The following is a 19,400-nucleotide window of genomic DNA, read 5'->3' on the forward strand; positions in this document are numbered from 1 at the left end:
CCATTATAGTATTATACAGAGTAGTTTTACTGCCCCCAAAATCATCTATGCTCCATCCCTTCACCTCCACCCCTCAGCCCCTGGCAACCACTGATCTTTTCACTGTTTCCATAATGTTGTCTTTTCCACAATGTCATCTAGTTGAAATCATACAGCATGTAAGCTTTTCAGATTGGCTCCCTCCAGTTAATAATATGCATTTAAGTTTCTTCCATGCCTTTTCATGGCTTAGTAACTCATTTCTTTCTTGCGCTGAATGATGTTCTATTTTCTGCATGTACCACAGATTTTTTGTTTGTTTGTTTTTTTACTTATCAGTGTATATGCTGAATGACACATCTTGGTTACTTCCAAGCTTTGGCAATTATGAATAAAGCTAATAAACACTTATGTGCAGATTTTTGTGTGACTATAAGTTTTCAACTCCTTTGGGTAGAAACCAAGGAGCTTGATTACTGAATCCTATGGTAAGATTATGTTTAGTTTTTTAAGAAACTGCCAAACTGTATTCCAAAGTGGCCCCAGATTTACCTTTCCCACCAGCAGCGAATGAGGGTTCCTGTTGCTCCACATCTTTCCCAGTATTTGTTGTCATTAGTGCTCTGGATTTTGGCCCTTCCAGGTATGTAATGGTATTTCATTAATGTTTTAATTTGCATTTCATTGATAGCATATGATATGAAATATATTTTTATATATTTATTTGTCATCTATATATCTTCTTTGGTGAGGTGTTTATGTCTTTGACCCAATTGTTAATTGTACTGGTTGTTTTCTTGTTGTTGAGATTTAAGAGTTCTTTGTAAACTTTGGATAATAGTCCTTTTTCAGATGTGCTCTTTTCGATTATTTTCTTTCACGCTTGTTATCTCATTCTCTTGACATTTTCTTTTGTAGAGCAGAAGTTTTTAATTTTAATAAAGTTCAGCTTATTAATTATTTCATAGATGATGCCTTTGGTTTCTATCTAAAAAGTCATCGCCATACCCAAGGTCATCTAGGTTTCCTCTATGTTATATTTTAGGAATTTTACAGTTTTATGTTTTACACATAGTTCTATGATTCATTTTGAGTTAATTTTTGTGAAGGATGTAAGATCCGTGTCTAGATTCATTTTTTTTGCAGGTAGGTATCCAGTTGTTGCAGCACCATTTGTTGAAAAGACTATCTTTGCTCCATTGTATTGCCTTTGCTCCTTTGTCAAAGATCAGTTGACTATATTTATGTGGGTCTATTTCTGGTCCCTCTATTCTGTTCCACTGATCTATTTGTCTATTCTTTTGCCAATACCAGGCTGTTTTGATTAATATGGCTTTATAGTAAGTCTTGAAGTCAGGTAGTGTCAGTTCTCCGACTTTGTTCTTCTCTTTCAATATTATGTTGGAGATTATGGGTATAAATTAGTTTTTAAAAATACATGTCTCCTATTTCTGAGGGATACTGAAAAGCAAATCATATAGAATACAATGTCAAGGAATATTTTATTTTATGGTTTTATATCTTACAGATATGTATATATACACACATATATTTATATGGACATATGTATATATTCTGAGGGAAAACCTCAAACTTTTTCCTCTGCTCTCTCACCACAATATTCTACACTGAAGACTTCTATGACCAAATGCATGAGGTTTTTTTTCTCCCAACACCAAGCAGCAGATACCATTAGGTATCTTCCAATTTAATTCAATTCTGATACTGTCTTCCTGAAAATAATGTCAGATCCCACAGGTTGAGGGCCCAGTTCCACAAAGACTGTCCCCTTTTCAGACACCAGTTGCAAGTTTGGGCCTCCAGAACTTCTGAGCAGCCAGCTTCAAGTTGAGGTTTCCACAACTCTTCTTTGGGTTTGATTAATTTACTAAAGTGGCTCACAGAACTCAGGGAAACTGGCTTACGTTTGCTGGTTTATTATATAGGATGTTACAAAGGCTACAGATGAAGAGATGCGTAGGGTAAGGTATGAGAGAAGGTACACAGACCTTTCATGCTCTGCCTGGATATGCCACCCTTCAGGAGCCTACACATGTTCATTATCTAGAAGCTCTTCAAATCCTGTTCTCTTGGGCCTTTTATGAAAACTTCATTGGATAGGCATGACTGAAGCATGGACAACCATGTAGTAATGTGATTGGACAAAAAGGTTGCAATCTAATACTGATAGACTGAGTGGGGAAACCCAGTGAGGCCTATCTGTTCAGATTCTTCTTGGCCTCTCTGTGCAGCATTAATACCTCTAGAATATGGGACAGGACCTCCTCTGAAACGAGGTCTTATGACCCTCAATCAGAAAGGTGGAAAAATGTTTTAGTCCTGTCTTGTGTAGGTGAAAGGTTTTCTGAGGTCTGCTCCTGATGCCAAAAGCACCATAACATTATAATAAAAGACTATTAGTAAGGGCTATGGGAATCATAAGCCAGGAGCCATAGATAAAAACTAATATATATAGAAATAAAATAATATCACACATATTGATATATGCATATACATGCATTTCTATAGATACATATATGTATGTAAATAGAAGTAGATATATATAGCTAGCTATAGATATAGATGATTGTATTATTTCTTACATATATATAACAGTAAGAAATACTAATATCTATTATAAAAATAACACAGGGCAGGGCCAAGATGGCCAACTAGAAACAGCAGCGTTTGGAGGCTCCCATCGAAAAAATCCATAATAAGCTTGTGAATACTTCACCAGCAACCGAGGCATCCAGATTCTCTCATCAGAACTGACTAGGAGGCTGGCGTGAACCACGAAGAGAAAGAAGAACAGTGTGGTGTGGCGGCCCACAGGACAGCCCCATGGGATGGGGGAGTCCCCTCCCACCAGCCAAGAGAGGCAATGGGTGAACGTGCTTTTTCCACAGAACTGTGCAACCCACCGATTGGAAGATCCCACTCGTGAACCCACACCACCAGGGAATAATGTCCCAACCCAAGAATGCACAGACTCTTAGCCTCTCAGTTGGAGGGAATCTGCTTAAGCCTACCGAACTCCTGGGGGGAGGGGTGACCAGCACTGGCTGTGGCTGCCTGCTGTCAAAGCTATTTGAGCTCCTTGGGGGAGGAGCAGGAGACAGCACTGAGATTCACATCTGCCTAACACAAAGCTCCCTGGGCAGGAGAAGGGTGGCATCCATCTCTATAGCCCCAGGCTGTGCTTTTCCCCTGCTGGAGAAAGGGAGGCTGGACTGCTTGGTCCCAAGACTTGTCCCTCCCAGTCCAACACACTGGCTGTGGCAGTCTGTGGCCAGAGTGCCTCTTCAGGCCTGACCCTGACCCATCCTTCCTCACTGGGTGAGTCTTCCCCACCCGAACTCCAGTAACGCCAGGCAGAGGCTCAGGGACTGAACCCGAATCTCCCTGGGCCTGAGTCTCTATGGGGTGGGATGGCTGCAGTCTCTGTGGACCAGCAGACTTCGCCTTTCCTCTTGGTAGCTCTGAGGAATCCAGGCAGCCCGGACAAGTGGGTTCCCCCCAAGTGAGGCACTGTGTTCAACAGATCCTGTTCACCATGCCACCCAACTGGGTGAGACTCTTCAATTAGAGGTTGTCAGACACCCTATACAGGAGTGTTTCTACTGGCATCAGGCTGGTGCCCCTCAAGGTCAGAAGTCCCAGAAGAAGCAGGCACTCAACTTTGCTGTTCTCCAGCCTCTTTGAGTAACGTCTCCAGTCACAAGAGTGAACCAGATAAATAGATCCTGAAGTGAACCCCCAGCAAATGGCAGCAGCCCTACAGAAGAGGGACCTAAACACTGAAAGAAAAACAAACAAGCAGAAAGCAACAACAACAGCATCAACAACAACAACAACAAGTCTCCACAAAAACCCTGTCCAAGGGCTAGCAGCCTCAAAGACCAAAACTAGACAAACTCAAGAAGTTGAGAAAATATCAATGAAACAATGCTAAAAACCCAAAAGGTCAGACTGTCTTTACTCCTCCAAATGATTTCAGTGTTTCTCCATCAAGGTCACAGAACTGGAGGGAAGATCAGATGGACAAATTGACAGAAGTAGGTTTCAAAAGATGGGTAATAAAAAACTACACAGATCTAAAGGAGCATGTTCTAACCCAATACAAAGAAGCTAAGAACCTTGATAAAATGTTAGAGGAATTGCTAACTAGAATAACCAGTTTAGAGAGGAGCATAAACAATGTGAGGGAGCTGAAAAACACAGCCCAAGAACTTCCTGAAGCATACACACGTATCAATTGCTGAATCAAACAAGTGGAAGAAAGGATGTCAGAGTCTGAAGACCACCTTCCTGGAATAAGGCATGCAGATAAGATTAGAGAAAAAAGAATGAAAAGGAATGAACAAAACTTCCAAGAAATATGGGACTTCATAAGACCAAACCTACAATTGATTGGAGTACAAGAAGGAGATGGAGAGAATGGAAACAAGCTGGAAAACACACTTCAGGATGTTATCCAGGAGAATTTCTTCAACCTAACAAGACTGCCAACATGCAAATTCAGGAAATACAGGCAACATCATTAAGATACTCCACAAGAAAATCATAATAAGATACTCCCCAAGACACATAATCATCAGATTGAAGATTAAAATGAAGGAAAATTGTTAAGGGCAGCCAGAGAGAAAGGCCAGGTCACCTACAAAGGGAAACCCCTCAGACTAACAGCAGACCTCTCAGCAGAAACTCTACATGTCAGAGAAGATTACGAGCCAATATTCAACATTCTTAAAGAAAAAAAATTCAACCTAGAATTTCATATCCAGCCAAACTCGCTTCATAAGTGAAGGAGAAATAAAATCCTTTCCAGACAAGCAAATGCTGAGGAATTTTGTTGTCACCAGGCCTGCCCTGCAAGAGCTCCTGAAGGAAGCACTAACCATGGAAAGGAAAAGCCAGTAGTAGCCACTGCAAAAACACATCAAAATATAAAGATCAATGACACTATGAAGAAACTGCAACAACTAGTGTACAAAATAACCAAACAGCAGCATGATGATAGGGTCAAATTCACACATTATGATACTAACCTTAAATGTAAATGAGCTAAATGTTCCAATTAAAAAGACACAGATGGACAAATTGGATAAAGAGTCAAGACCCATCAGTGTGCTGTATTCAGGAGACCCATCTCATGTGCAAAGACACACATAGGCTCAAAATAAAGGGATGGAGGGAAATTTATCAAGCAAATGGAAAGCAAAAAATAAGCAGGGGGTGCAATCCTAGTCTCTGACAAAACAGACTTTAAACCAACAAAGATCAAAAAAGACAAGAGCATTACATAATGGTAAAGGGAACAATTCAACAAGAAGAGCTAACTATTCTAAATATATATGCACCCAATACAAGAGCACCCAGATTCATAAAACAAGTTTTTAGAGACCTACAAAGAGAGCTATACTCCCAGACAATAATAGTGGAAGACTTTAACACCCCACTGTCAGTATTAGATCAATGAGACAGAAAATTAATAAGGATATTCAGCTCTGGATCAACTGGACCTAGTAGACATCTGCAAAATCAACAGAATATACATTCTTTTCATTGCCACTTGGCACTTATTCTAAAATCGACCACATAATTGGAAATAGAACACTCCTTAGCAAATGCAAAATAACTGGAATCATAACAGCATCTCAGACTACAGTGCAATGAAATTAGAACGCAGGATTAAGAAACTCACTCAAAACCACACAATTACATGGAAATTAAACAACCTGCTCCTGAATAACTCCTGGGTAAATAATGAAATTAATGCAGAAACCAAGAAGTTCTTTGAAACCAACAAGAACAAAGAGACAACCTACCAGAATCTCTGGGACACAACTAAAGCAGTGTTAAGAGGGAAGTTTATAGCACTAAATGGCCCTATCAGAAAGCTTGAAGATCTCAAGTTGACACCCTAACATCACAATTAAAAGAGTTACAGAGGCAAGAACAAACTAATCTAAAAGCTGGCAGAAGACTAGAAATAACTAAGATCAGAGAAGAATTAAAGGAGATAGAGACCCAAAAAAACCTCGAAAAAAAAAAATCAATGAGGTCAGGAGCTAGTTTTTTGAAAAAATTAACAAAATAGACAGACTGCTAGCTAGACTAATAAAGAAGAAAAGAGAGAAGAATCAAATAGACACAATAAAAAATGATAAAGGGGATATCCCTACTGACCCCACAGAAATACAAACTACCATCAGGGAATACTATAAACACCTCTACATAATAAACTAGAAACTCTAGAAGAAATGGTTAAATTCCTAGGCACTTCCCCCCAGCTCAATTAAGACTAGACCAAGAAGAAGTGGAATCCCTGAATAGACCAATAACAAGTTCTGAAATTGAGGCCGTAATTAATAGCCTACCAACCAAAGAAAGTCCAGGACCAGATGGATTCACAGCTGAGTCCTACCAGAAATACAAAGAGGAGCTGGTGCCATTTCTTCAGACACTATTACAAGCAATTGAAAAGGAGGGATGCCTCTCTAACTCATTTTATGAAGCCAGCATCATCCTGATGACAAAATCAGGAAGAGACACAACAAAAAAAGGACACTTCAGGCCAGTATCTCTGATGAGTATCAATGGGAAAATCCTCAATAAAATACTGGCAAACTGAATTCAGCAGCACATCAAAAAACTTATCCACAGGATCAAGTTGGCTTCATCCCTGGGATGCAAGGCTGGTTCAGCATACACAAATCAAAAAACATATTCTGTCACATAAGCAGAACGAAAGACAAAAACCACGTGATTATCTCAATAGATGCAGAAAAGGCCTTTGATAAAATTAAACATCTTTTCTTGTTAAAAACTCTCAATAAACTAGGTATTAGTGGAACATATCTCAAAATAATAAAAACTATTTATGACAAACTTATCCAACCAATATCATATTGACTGGGCAAAAGCTGGAAGCATTCCTGTTGAAAACTGGTACAAGACAAGGATGTCCTCTCTCACCACTCCTATTCAACATAGTATTGGAAGTTGTTGCCGGGGCAATCAGGCAATAGAAAGAAATAAAAGGTATTCAAATAGGAAGAGAGGAAGTCAAATTGTCTCTGTTTGCAAACAACATGATTGCATATTTAGAAAACCCCATTGTCCCGGCTTAAAAACTTCTGAAACTGATAAGCAGCTTCAGCAAAGTCTCAGGATACAAAATCAATGTGCAGAAATCACAAGCATTCCTTTACGCCAACAATAGACAAACACAGAGCCAAATCATGAATAAACTCCCAATCACAATTGCTACAAAGAGAATAAAATACCTAGGAATACAGCTAAAAGTGATGTGAAGAACCTCTTCAAGGAGAACTACAAAGCATTGTTCAAGGATGTAAGAGAGGATACAATCAAATGGGAAAACATTCCATCCTCCTGGATAAGAAGAATCAATTTTATGAAAATGGCCATACTGCCCAAATTGATTTGTAGATTCAATGCTATTCCCATCAAAATGCCATTGACATTCTTCACAGAATTAGAAAAAGCTATTTTAAGTTTCATATCTAATCAAAGAAGATCACATATAGCCAGGACAATCCTGAGCAAAAGGAACGAAGCTGGAGGCATCATGCTACCTGACTTCAAACTATACTACAAGTCTACAGTAACCAAAACAGCATGGTACTGGTACCAAAACAGACATAGAGACCGATGAAACAGAACAGAGACCTCAGAAATAACACCACACATCTACAACCATCTGATCTTCAACAAACCTGACAAAAACAAGCAACAGGGAAAGGATCTCCTATCCAGTAAATGGTTCTGGGAAAACTGGCTTGCCATATGCAGAAAACTGAAACTGGACCCCTTCCTTACACCTTACACAAAAATTAACTCAAGATGGATTAAATACTTAAATGTAAAACCCAAAACCATAAAAACCTAGAAGAAAACCTAGGCAATACCATTCAGGACATAGGCATGGACAAAGACTTCATGACAAAAATGCCAAAGGCAATTGCAACAAAAGCCAAAATTTACAAATGGGATATAATTAAACTAAAAAGCTTCTGCACAGCAAAAGAAACTATCATCAGAGTGAACAGGCAACCTAGAGAATGGGATAAAATTTCTGAACTCTACCCGTCTGACGAAGGTCTAATATCCAGAATTAAGAAGGAACTTAAATGAGTTTATAAGAAAAAAACAAACCACCCCATCAAAAAGGGGGCAAAGGATATGAACAGACACTTCTCAAAAGAAGACATTTATGTGGCCAACAAACATATGAACAAGTTAGGACCAAAAGCAAAAGCAGATGGACACTAAAACAACAGGTATAAAATGAAAATGTCCCTGACAAACACGTACGGTCACCCTACTTATGAGGTCAGAAATAGATTTTATGTTCTAATTGACTCTTAAGGAAATAGTTGCATTATCGCCTCTTCTTAAACTTAATTTATTTTTGCTAGGAATCCAGCACACATGGGCTTACACTCTAGAGGCTGTTATGCAAACCAATGGTTTCCGTATGTCAATTGTGATTCTAGCATTGTGTTCTCTATCCGTGCCCCAGGAAGAGGGACTGCCTGGCTGTGAACATGTTCTAGATTGTGCTAGATATATTTTGCCAACCAGGCCAACCTGAAATGTCTAAGTCCATCTTTGGAGGAGAGCTCATCAAGCCCTGAGGGAATATAATTGCACTTCAGTTATCTTTTTCAAAATGTCAAATTTGAGATCCTCAAATTTTTCATTTAAAATGTGTGACTAGGTTAATATGAGGCAAGAATAGAAAATTTTGGTCTCTAGTCTTTTGGGGGCAAACTAGAATCTATTTCCCATTAGCCCACAGCTATTCTTATCAGGCTTTTGTCTTAGTTATCTTTTTTTCCCTTCAAAATGGTTGCTGAACAGAAGAATAAAAGGCTTTTCATGTCTTTTTAGTATTTGTTATCTTTCTACTCTTATATGAAGTAGTTAGAAGAACAAATATTGTAGATTTAGACCAATGTGACTTAAACTTCAGGTATATCAATATCCCTTGAATGTCAACATACTCAAATCACCTAATCCAGTTGGGAACATTAATAATATCATGGAACTTGCTGTCAGGATTAATGAGATGTTCCAGGTAAAGAGCCTAGCACAGTGTTTGGCAATTAGTAGGTGGCCAATAATAAATGGCAGCTATAGTTATCAGTGAAGAAATACACGATTTTAAGTAGGTAGGGCTGGCTGTGAAGAAAATGGTCACATAAGTGACTTCATACTCTATTTCAGCTTCCTTCCCACTCTCCCTCCTTCCCTCCACATGCACCATGTATGCCATCTCCTATTGCCAGTACTTGGGACTCTCATATGCTCCTGGACCACTGTCTTTTCCTAGTCTAGCATCTTCTGTTCCTGGTTTACTTTCCTCATCTCTTTCCTTCCAGACCTCCCAGTCTTATGACCTCTGCTTTTGCTTCCTGCCATGTGCAACCTTGGAAAGGTTCTGTTAATGTCATTTATGCCAAATGTTAAAGACTAACATCATTTTCCTATGCTAATCTTGCCAGGAGGTATTTCCATTTTAATGAAGGTCAACATCATAACCTAATTGAATAAAAGTGCAAAACATAAGTTGGAGGTATCAGCAATAGGGAGAGAAGTATTTTCAAGAGATGGACTCAAGATAACAATAAAAATAATGAACAGCTAACATTTATTCAGTGCCAACTTTATTTTGCACTGTGCATTATATGCATTACTTCATTTAACCCTCACAACTAATAAATCAGGTACTATTATTATTTTTATTTTTCTAATTAAAAAAATGAAGCTTGGAGAAGTAAAGCAAATTGCCCAAAGTCGTATACACCGAGTAAGTGAAGAAGACAGGTTTAAAACTCAAGTCCATCTGATTATTGTCATCTCTCTTACACTATCCCTTACAGGCTGAATTTTCACCAGGGCAGGTATCTATTGACCCTTCTTATAATCATTCTGTAGAGCCTAGTGTAGTGCCTGAAACATGGTAAAATATGAATAATATATATGAATAATATAATTATTATATTATATTCATATAATAATATGAATAATATAAGTATGAATAAATATCTGCCTTGCTCATAGTCACCTCACCATACCTTTCTGGAATCACCTCTTGCTTGGAGGCCCTGCCTTGCTCCATATTCTAAGAAATCCAGACTGCTAGTAGTTCCAAATACACTCTTTTATTTTCTGTGTGTGTGTCTGTCATCTTGTCCCCTGTATCTGCAATCCCTCACTTCCCCCCAGTTTCTGGGCTAACTCCCATTTACCCTGAGAGTGACAGAGTTCACGAGTGATCTTTCCCCATGAAGCACCATCACGCTGGCCTCATCTATCGTCCTCTCCCCACATGTTCTCTTCCCCTTTCCTACCTTGATTCAACTGAGCCAGGGCTATTTCTGTGTCTGTGTCACAGATAACAGTGTTTATGAGGGCAGATATCTGACATGTTTTTCTTCTTTATTTTACCTGACTTATTTGTACCCCTTTTTAATCTGACTTTTTTTCTTGTACTCTTCTGGCCTAGCCTACTCTACCAATTCTGAGGTGCATTTTTTTTTCATATTTTAATACCTCTGATATTGTTATGCTGTCCAGTTGATAAAATCTTAAAATTATAATTGACAGTGGCTTTTTTTCTAACTTGGTGAAACAAAAATAAGGGTTAATTTCCTTCTACAATCAACAGCATCTTTGATTTGATGAAATATAGTGATAGATGTTAAAGATCATATGAACGAATGAATGGCACTCACAGCCCTCCTTAAGTCACATTACTATGCCTACTTAGAACCTAACTGTTCAGCATCACGGGCCTCATGGCAGGGCAGCAGTTGAACATCATTCTTTATTTATGCTAGGCTTTCATAGTAAAGGTAGGGCAAATAATAAATCAGCTAAAATTGTTTTTAATCATTTCTTGCTGGAATGATGTGACCTGTCTCATATGTTTATCTTCCAGGTGAAATTGATCTTCAAATTGTCTCCAAAGTTCAGGCTCAATACCCAGGAGTTTGTATCAACAATGAAGTTGTTGAGCCAAGTGCTGAACAAATTGCCAAATACAAAGGTACCTGTAACTCCTGGTCCTCTACCCCAGATCCTATCCCAAAAGACTTAACTCAAATTGTTCCCTTGAATGATTAATAATACAGTTACTGTGGTATGCTTTTCGCAAGCTTAGTGGGAGAAGAACTGAATTAGTTCTTGGCAGGCATGACTAAACATCTCAAAATGTGAACAGTGAATAATAAACTCCCTTTTCTATTGACACTTAATCCATTCCCCAGTTGTCATCAATGATTACCTTTTGATGTTTATGCTTAGAGATTCATTCATTGATCCAGAATTATTTAAACCAACCTTAAAGAGCTTAGGTTTAGTGGGTTACAGTAAAAGTTCACAAACTTTTCCTGGCAAAGACCAAATAGTAAATATTTTAGACTCAGAAGGTCAGTCCAGTCTCTGTCACAACTAATCAACCTGCCATGTACCACAAAGGCAGCCAAAAAAAGGTAAACTAATGAGCGTGGCTGTGTTTGAATAAAACTTTATTTGTAAACACTAAAATTTGAATTTCATATCATTTTCACATATGAAATAGCATCCTTCTTTTGTTTTTTTTAAATCATTCAAAAATATAATGACGTGAAACATGAATGGCAGTGACACAAAGTCAGGAAGTAGAACAATATAAGTTTTTAGCTTGCAATTCATACAAAAATAAGTAACAGGCTAGATATAGTCCCTGGACAGTGGTTTGGCTACTCCTGAATTATACAAACATATCATCTCTTTCCAATTCACTTTCCATTGATAAAATTCACCAGTTGATTCTTCATTAATACTAAGACAATATAGCCTGTGTCTGCCCAGGGTTCTTGTAATTATTTCTTACTGACTCTTTCTTTCACCTCTAATTTCATTAAATACTAGAAAAAACGCAGTATGAACTCTCTGGTCTCCCAGACATAAGAAAGAAAAATGTTCTTTCTATCTGTTTGTATATAATATTGATTACATTAAAATTCTAAAAGGAAATGGGTTCCACATTTGCAATTAAAATTGATGGTGTGTCACCTCTTCTCTGTATTTTAGAGCTTGTAGCCAAGACATCAAACCTTGAGAATGTAAAGTTTGCTTGGCATAACGAGACATCATCTGAATATCAAAGAAGAATTTTGGAGAAAAAGGAGGTTCAAAAGTGGGACTTTATTCATATGATTCAGGTAAGAATATGTATTATAAAAAGAAGACTTTTCATATATATATACATATATATATAATGAATACCTACTATTCTAACTTTTAAAAGGAAAATGAAAATCTTCTGATTTCTAATTTTACAAGTGACTATGATCTGCCCAAATAAAGGATAAAGATGTTTATAATACTAAGATTCTCTTTAACATTCAAAAAAACAGTTTTCTCTAACCAAAATACATCTACAGTTATCCATTGTTAAAAATGTTGGCTTAATTCTTATTTCTTTTTTTGAGATGGGAGTCTCACTGTGTCACCCAGGCTGGAGCGTGGTGGCATGATCTTAGCTCACTGTAGCCTTAACCTCCTGAGCTTAAGCAATCCTCCCACTCCAACTTCCTGGTTAGTTGAGACCACAGGTGTGCACCACCACACCCAACTAATTTTTTTATTTTTTGTAGAGCTGCGGCCATACTATGTTGCCCAGACTGGTCTTGAAATCCTGGGCTCAAGTGATCTTCCCACCTCAACCTCCAACAGTGTTGGAATTACAAGTGTGAGCCACTGCACCCAGTCTTTAATTTATTTTTATATCATTGAATGTTTATATAGAGATTTGAGAATGATAACATCGTAACATATTCTCTAGTGACTCTAAAGGTTTGGGTGGACCAATGTCCCAGAGTGTTTCTGTAGTGGACATATCGTCGAAGGGGCAGATTAAATGATGCTTCAGTTCAATAAATTTGTACTTCCATCATCCAGATCCAACAAACTGACTCACACATGTTATAGAAAAGGAGTGACTATTGAGTAGATAACATGGGGCTGGATTTCCAGAGATAACTAATATATCTCAATAGCATAAGGGATGTATGGGTTTTGGAATCTGGTTACCATCGGGAAATGTACATATTTTGGCAATACCACTTGATTAACAACAAAACACTTTTTCTTCCTGGTCTATGATAGTCACCCCAAAAGAATAAACTTACTACAAGTCAAAGGAAGAAATACTCCAATTTTGTCATATACAGGCAATTCTATGTCTCTGCTTCTTTAGCTGATGAAATCTTTTGCCTGTCAGGTAGTACTTTTCACTGTCCAGGATGCCAAGATATTTCTCTACCAGATTTGCTTTTGTTCCCACTTCCTCACATAACTGCTTTATAACTCCCCTCTCTCCTTACTACTCCTGCAGTCTCTCCCAGATCATTCGTTCTGAACCGATGACCTCACTTCACAGTGTATAGAGAAAATAGAAACTACCAGATAGAAACTCATTTTTCACCCACTAACTTTGCAAACATAACTGCATTTGTGCACCATCTCCTTCTTCCATCTTATTGCAAAAACCTCCTTTTATCAAAAAACACTCCCTCTGCTTAACCCTGGATCCTATTCTTTTCTCTGTTATAAATGTTGTGATTTCAGGAATCAACTTCTCTTTCCTATTTCTCTTAAAACTTCCATGTTTGTTCCTTCTTTCTTACAGCAATTCTGTTTCCCTCTGCATCTCTGTCCTGTTCTTCTCTCTCCATCTCTGTCTACACCCCATTTTTCTGTGCAGCATCTGTGCCTCTCTATTACTCACTATAGTCCTCACACACTCATGATACTTTTACAACCTCAATGTCAATTCAGAAAATTTCACTGTCTTTGAGAAAAATTTAAGGGATCTTCTATGGACCACCTCTGCATTTCTAGCCAGGTCATATTGCAGATTATTAGTCATCATTTTGATTTGCTATATTTGGGTACCTGCCTATGGTCCCTGTGGTGGAAAATGTGGAGTGTGGTCCCTAAGGCACCATGAGCCATGTACAGGTCAGGTCCATTTTATCTCATTCATTCATATGAAAGAGGCATAGCTAAAGTACTTTTCTTTTGTGCAATGAGTTCTCTAAGGACAGGCTATATGGAACATTGAATTCTTGTCCAACAAAGATGAAGATGAGATATAAGAAGTGTCTATGGGGTTGGGGTCCAAAGATGCAAGCCATGGGGAACAATTTCCCATTGTCAATACCTCAGTCCAAGCTCTGTGTTGGGTGGAAAGGCCTGTACTTCACCAGAGATTGGTCCATAATTATTAAAAATGGGTGGCCTGACCCCTAAACACCCTGTGGCCAAGCAGATAACCTCATGCTTTATTTAGTCCAACTTCCTACAGAATCTGTCATCATCAGAGCCTGTCACATTTTCTGTGATTTTAAAAAAGCATCTGTGAGAATATGGAGAAGCTAGTGCAAAGGGCTTAATTGTAAAGCAACAGTCCATGAAATGGGATCTGTTTTTATGGTGCCGAAACCATTTTCTCCCAGAAGAACTGCAATTCACAAATTATAGAATAGGCATAGGATTCATGTCCCCATGTGGAATGGTGACTAAGTGTCTCCAGCTATAAATGTCTATGCTTTGGAAGCCAGAAAGAGTAAATTTAAAACCATTTGACTCTAGTCGAACAAATACCATACTTTTCCATTTCCCCAAATATTTTCTCACATTATTGTTCTATGTCTTCATGCAACGTCTTTTGTTTTTAAATTTCTTAAGTGTTTTCTTCAATAAAAATTAACTCAACTAGAAAATCAAACTTTCTATGAGTATCTAGCCCAAGCAATAAAGATTTCAACATAAAGAAGCATCTCATTTCTCTTTTTCCTCATTTCTAGATGCTGTATTATGTAAAAGACATCCCAGCTACCCTGAAATTCTTCCATAGTCTCTTAGGTACCAATGCTAAGATTCTCATTATTGTTGTGTCAGGTAAGTTATTTTCATTCAGCCTGAATTTAAAAACAGCAATAGTACATGTATGTATGGACCCCTGTGTTTGAAAGAAGCTTATATATTTTGTCTTCATTATGAAATTCTTGCCTTGGCCTCTAATCATCACCAGCTAATTTTCACAGTATTAGGGAAGTTATTCACAACAATTCTCAATTTAGAAGGTATAATGGAATTAAACATTTGTTTACTTCTTTCTTTTGGTAAAATATGTCTTTCTCTTCTATATAAGAATCCTTTTTATAAAACTTAGAGTAAATTCAACTGACAAAAGATTTTAAATGAGACCAAAAATAGTAAACATTTATTTTACCTACTTTGTGCCATTTGAATGTTTCTTTTCCCTCTGTGATGTTTATTAATAAATAAAGCTTTAAATATTTCAGATATCATCAAATTTAATTAACTTGCATTCTTAGAGCCATGATCAACACTGCTTGCTATAGGTTTCTTCAAATGCCTATCAAAAACAGTTCATTTGTTGTGTTTTGTGTTGGTATTTTATTTCTAGGGAGGCATGTGAGCATGACCAGTTGCTGGCAGGGATCTAGTATCACACAGAGAACACAAGTAAACATTTTTAGATAATGAAACATTGACATTGTTGAGGACAGTATTTATTACTTCTTTCATTCAGCAATCTTTATCGATTGTCCACCAGTACTTATGGGTTGATTTTAGATACACAATAGACTCTGTCTCCCTGAAGTTATACCAGACCCCATACTTGGGCACTGTATGTCAAAAAATTGATTTGTTCTTAAATATGAGGAATTGCTTTAAAGATGGCAAACATGGTTATAGCTTGTAATCCTGGGTTTGACCTTATGTGAAAGTTTGGCAATAGAGAGCTCCTGTACACAACCTCTCCGCCAAGGGAACATTTAGATACACTATTTTTTATCTCTAATTCATCAAAAATACTCATTCATGTGGGAGAGGTCTCACTTCCCATTTAGAAGGGCTTATGGAAACTGGATTCATCTTACTAACCTCTCTCTGAACTAATAAAGTGCTATGAACTGCATTTAGAATTGCAAAGTAAACTTAGTTATCAACATTGTAGGCAGCCTATTCTTGATGATATTCATCAATCATACAGAAAAAGTATTGTAGACAGAAATAACAATTCATTGAGAAGTCATATATTTTTTATCTTAGAATATGTTTCATCTCAATGGTAAATCTAATCTTTTATTTATATTTGGTTTATTCTAACATATTTTCAGAAGTTAAGTATCTGAGCACCCAAAAGTTAGCTATCTATAAGTATATATTACCAATAAGACAAAGCCAGCCTGAAGTTTAGAAGGGAGCATGAATAGTCCACATGTAACTGAGAAGTGACTAAGTGCCCTTATGGCTATAGTATTCTGCTGGCTGTATCATGAATGAATTAATTGATGATTATTGGCATCAAGAAGCTTGAAGACCAAAATGAACTCAATGAAATGTGTTGTATGTTAATACATGGAGCAAGAATACTGAGGCACTTCTAGCTATGTGAATTTGGTCTCTGCATCTCAGTTTATTCAAGGGCTATTTCTGGATAACCATATCTGCATTATGTTATATCTTTTCATATATGTGGTTCATGAGTACCATCTGTAAATAAACATTCATAATTTAAAAAATCAAAAGAAAGGGTAAAGACTCAAAAATCAGTTAGCTTTCTTTGAAAAGTATTTTGAGTCAAAAATTATTTAATCAATGTATTTGATGATGGAAATGTTTTATTCACTTTCTCAATATGCAGTTAACAATTCTTCATTACTGCTTATAGCACAGGAGACAGCTGTTCCAAAGAAGAAAACATTGTTAATAGACATAAGTATGCAATGAATAACATTTGACAGATTATTAAAGAGATTTTGATGATCTCCTTCCTTTACCATATTCACTTCTTAGAAGAGATTTACACAGCTATAGCCATCCATTTTTTCCTAAAAGAAAAACCACTTAGCAAGAGTAGAAGAAAGATTTAGATATTTTATTTGGGGTTTTCTGCTTCTCTTTCTCCTAAAGCTAAGAATGTCTTGGCTTTTTTTTGCCTCTGTTTGTCAGAATGCTAAGTAAATAAATTAATTTAATATAAGTTAATTTTTTAAAAACCCGCTTTTCACATTAATGATTACTTTGCAGTGAAAAATAATTCTACCTGAAAAGAGAAATAGAATTGTGAACTATGTTGATCATTGTCATCAATTTAGTATAACTGGAATGTCCCCAGATTCTCCAGTCCTATGGGCATGTGATACTTAACTCTTAAACATCCAGAGTAAATGACGGAGCTCTCATTTCAAGTAACTTGGGTAATCCATCCCCTCATCATCATTCCTTTACTCCTGAGGATTCCTGAGGTCAGACTTAAATGCTCCTGATGATTGCCATCCACTGCCTGCTCCAAGTTCAACTTTTGGTTTCTTCTCTCTAAATCTTTCATGTACTGCAACTGCCCTTTCTCATCTTATTTCACATTACCCTAAACATGGACATAGTCCTACCTCCTTCCTTCTCCAAAACACCGTTCTTGCTTTTGACAGATGTTGAGACCTGTGGGGGAGAAAGAGGAACAAAGAACAGAATTCAGCATTAAGGTCCCACCGTGACTCTTTCTCACCTTTCTATTGCTGAGTCTGGACTCCCTTCCATTGAACCTGCTCTCATAACTTCTCTCAGCCTTCCCTCATATCCTCTTAGATCAGTGCTGAGATGCCACCTTCTCACTTTCTATTGCAACCCTCTTTTTAAAGTTTTATTTTAAGTTCGGGGGTACATCTGAAGGTTTGTCACATAGGTAAACATGTCCGGTGGCGGGGGGGTTGTTAAACAGATTATTTCATCACCCAGGTATTAAACCCACTACCCAATCGTAATCTTTTCTGCTCCTCTTCCTCCTCCCACCCTCCTTCCTCAAGTAGACCTCACTGTCTGTTGTTTCCTTCTTTGTGTTCATCAGTTCTCATCATTAAGCTCCCAGTTATAATTGAGAACATGCAGTATTTGTTTTTCTGTTTCTGCATTAGTTTTCTAAGGCCAATAGTTTCTGTCTCCATCCATGTCCCCAGAAAAGATATGATCTCATTTTATTTTTTTATGACTGCATAGTGTTCCATAGTGTATATGTATCACATTTTCTTTAACCAGTCTGTCACTGATGGGTATTTAGGTTGATTCCATGTCTTTGCTATTGTGAATAATCTTGCAATGAACATTTATGTGCATGTGTCTTTATGATAGAATGATTAATATTCCTCTGGGTATATACCCAGTAATGGGATTCCAAACTATACTATAGGGGGGTACAGTAACCAAACAGCATGGTACTGGTACAAAAACAGGCACATAGACCAATGGAACAGAATAGAGAAACCAGAAATAAGGCCACACACCTACAACCATCTGATCTTTGACAAAGCTGACAAACACAAGCAATGGGGAAAAGACTTCTTATTCAATAAATAGGGCTGGGATAACTGGCTAGCCATATGCAGAAGATTGAGGCTGGACTCCTTCCTTATACTCTCTATAAAAATCAACTCACTATGGCTTAAAGACTATCCAAAACTATAAAAACCCAGAAGACAACCTAGGCAATACCATCCTGCACATAGGAACAGGCAAAGATTCCATGACAAAGACACCAAAAGCAATAAAAACATTGGCAAATGGCATCTAATTAAACTTCAGAGCTTCTGTACAGCAAAAGAAACTATCAACAGAATAAACAGACAACCTACAGAAAGGGAGAAAATATTTGCAAACTATGAATTTGACAAAGGTCTAATATCCATCATCTATAATGAACTTAAATTTACAAGAGAAAAACAACCCCATTAAAACGTGGCAAACACTTCTCAAAAGAAGACAGAGATGTGGCCAACAAACATTTGGAAAAAAGCTCAGCATCACTGATCATTAGCAAAATGAAAATCAAAACCACAATGAGATACCATCTCATACCAGTCAGAATGACTGTGTATTAAAAAGACAAACAATAACAGATGCTGATGAGGTTGTGGAGTAAAAGGAACACTTATATATTGTTGGTGAGAGTGTAAAGTGGTTCAACCACTGTGGAAAGCAGTATGGCAATTTCTCAGAGAGTTAAAAGAACTACCAGTTGACCCAGCAACCCTCTTATAGAGTAGTTTAATTCCCTTTTATTCTATTTCTGTCACCTAGATAAACCTGTGCATACATGAACTTGGCTTAACAACAATACATTTCCCTGAGATAAATTATTTTGCTCCCTTCCCTGAGATGAGCCTCATCCCATTCATAAAGCATCAGAAGAAGAGTTCAGTTCATGTCTGTCTCCCTCAGATAAGGTATATGATGAAGGTGACTGTAGTTTCCTATTTTAAAAAAATAGCAATAGTTGCTTTGTTATGTTAACATACCCAATACAAATG

General features: G+C 37.4%; 1 protein-coding gene across 1 annotated transcript in view; it reads left to right on the forward strand.

Annotated features, from left to right (window-relative positions):
- LOC140712562 (histamine N-methyltransferase-like) overlaps positions 1-19,400 on the forward strand; it is a 49,531-nt gene that overhangs the window by 25,281 nt on the left and 4,850 nt on the right. The window contains exons 3-5 of the mRNA XM_073019648.1: positions 10,955-11,062; positions 12,091-12,221; positions 14,871-14,964. Of these exons, the coding sequence (XP_072875749.1) occupies positions 10,955-11,062; positions 12,091-12,221; positions 14,871-14,964 (333 nt within the window). The remainder of the gene's footprint in view (positions 1-10,954; positions 11,063-12,090; positions 12,222-14,870; positions 14,965-19,400) is intronic.

Source organism: Chlorocebus sabaeus, chromosome 10, assembly GCF_047675955.1.
Source record: "Chlorocebus sabaeus isolate Y175 chromosome 10, mChlSab1.0.hap1, whole genome shotgun sequence".
NCBI classification, from domain to species: Eukaryota; Metazoa; Chordata; class Mammalia; order Primates; family Cercopithecidae; genus Chlorocebus; species Chlorocebus sabaeus.